Source organism: Otolemur garnettii, unplaced genomic scaffold (assembly GCF_000181295.1).
Source record: "Otolemur garnettii isolate 467f Iridium unplaced genomic scaffold, OtoGar3 scaffold00061, whole genome shotgun sequence".
NCBI classification, from domain to species: Eukaryota; Metazoa; Chordata; class Mammalia; order Primates; family Galagidae; genus Otolemur; species Otolemur garnettii.
Window position 1 is genome coordinate 11161774 of NW_003852456.1, and position 469 is coordinate 11162242.

Sequence of the window (469 nt, forward strand, 5' to 3'; positions counted from 1 at the left end):
CTTTTGTATCTTTTTCTTATAGAACATACTGTGGGAGAAGTTATTAAATTAGATCCTAGTGGATCTCCAAGAAAAGTCTGGGGGAAAAGTCCTACAGATTCTGTTCTAAAGATACTTGGAGAAGCTGAATTGCAACTTCAAACAGAAGTATTAGAAAACACAACTGTTAGAAGTGGTAAGCAGAAATTGCTAATTTTTCTATACTAAAAGTAATATTATTTAAAATTATATGTTTTAAGATGTTTTTAAATTATCTTTTTGTTGGAATAATTTTCAAATTAGATGAAGAATGATTGTATTTTCTGGGGCAGTTTTCCTAAATAAGTCTTATGTTTGGCCTGATGTGATGTAGATGGGAATCTAAAAATAAAAGGGAAAGGAATGTCTATGAAGGGGGCTGGAAAAGGTACAACGATGTTGTACATGAAGAAAAATATAGGAGCAGGCAGCGCCTGTAGCCTAGTGGTTA

At 32.6% G+C, this 469-nt stretch overlaps 1 protein-coding gene across 1 annotated transcript in view; it reads left to right on the forward strand.

The window, feature by feature from the left end:
- Positions 1–469, forward strand: part of NEK1 (NIMA related kinase 1) — a 103478-nt gene that overhangs the window by 73314 nt on the left and 29695 nt on the right. The window contains exon 25 of the mRNA XM_003792844.3: positions 23–175. Coding sequence (XP_003792892.2) covers positions 23–175 — 153 coding nt within the window. The remainder of the gene's footprint in view (positions 1–22; positions 176–469) is intronic.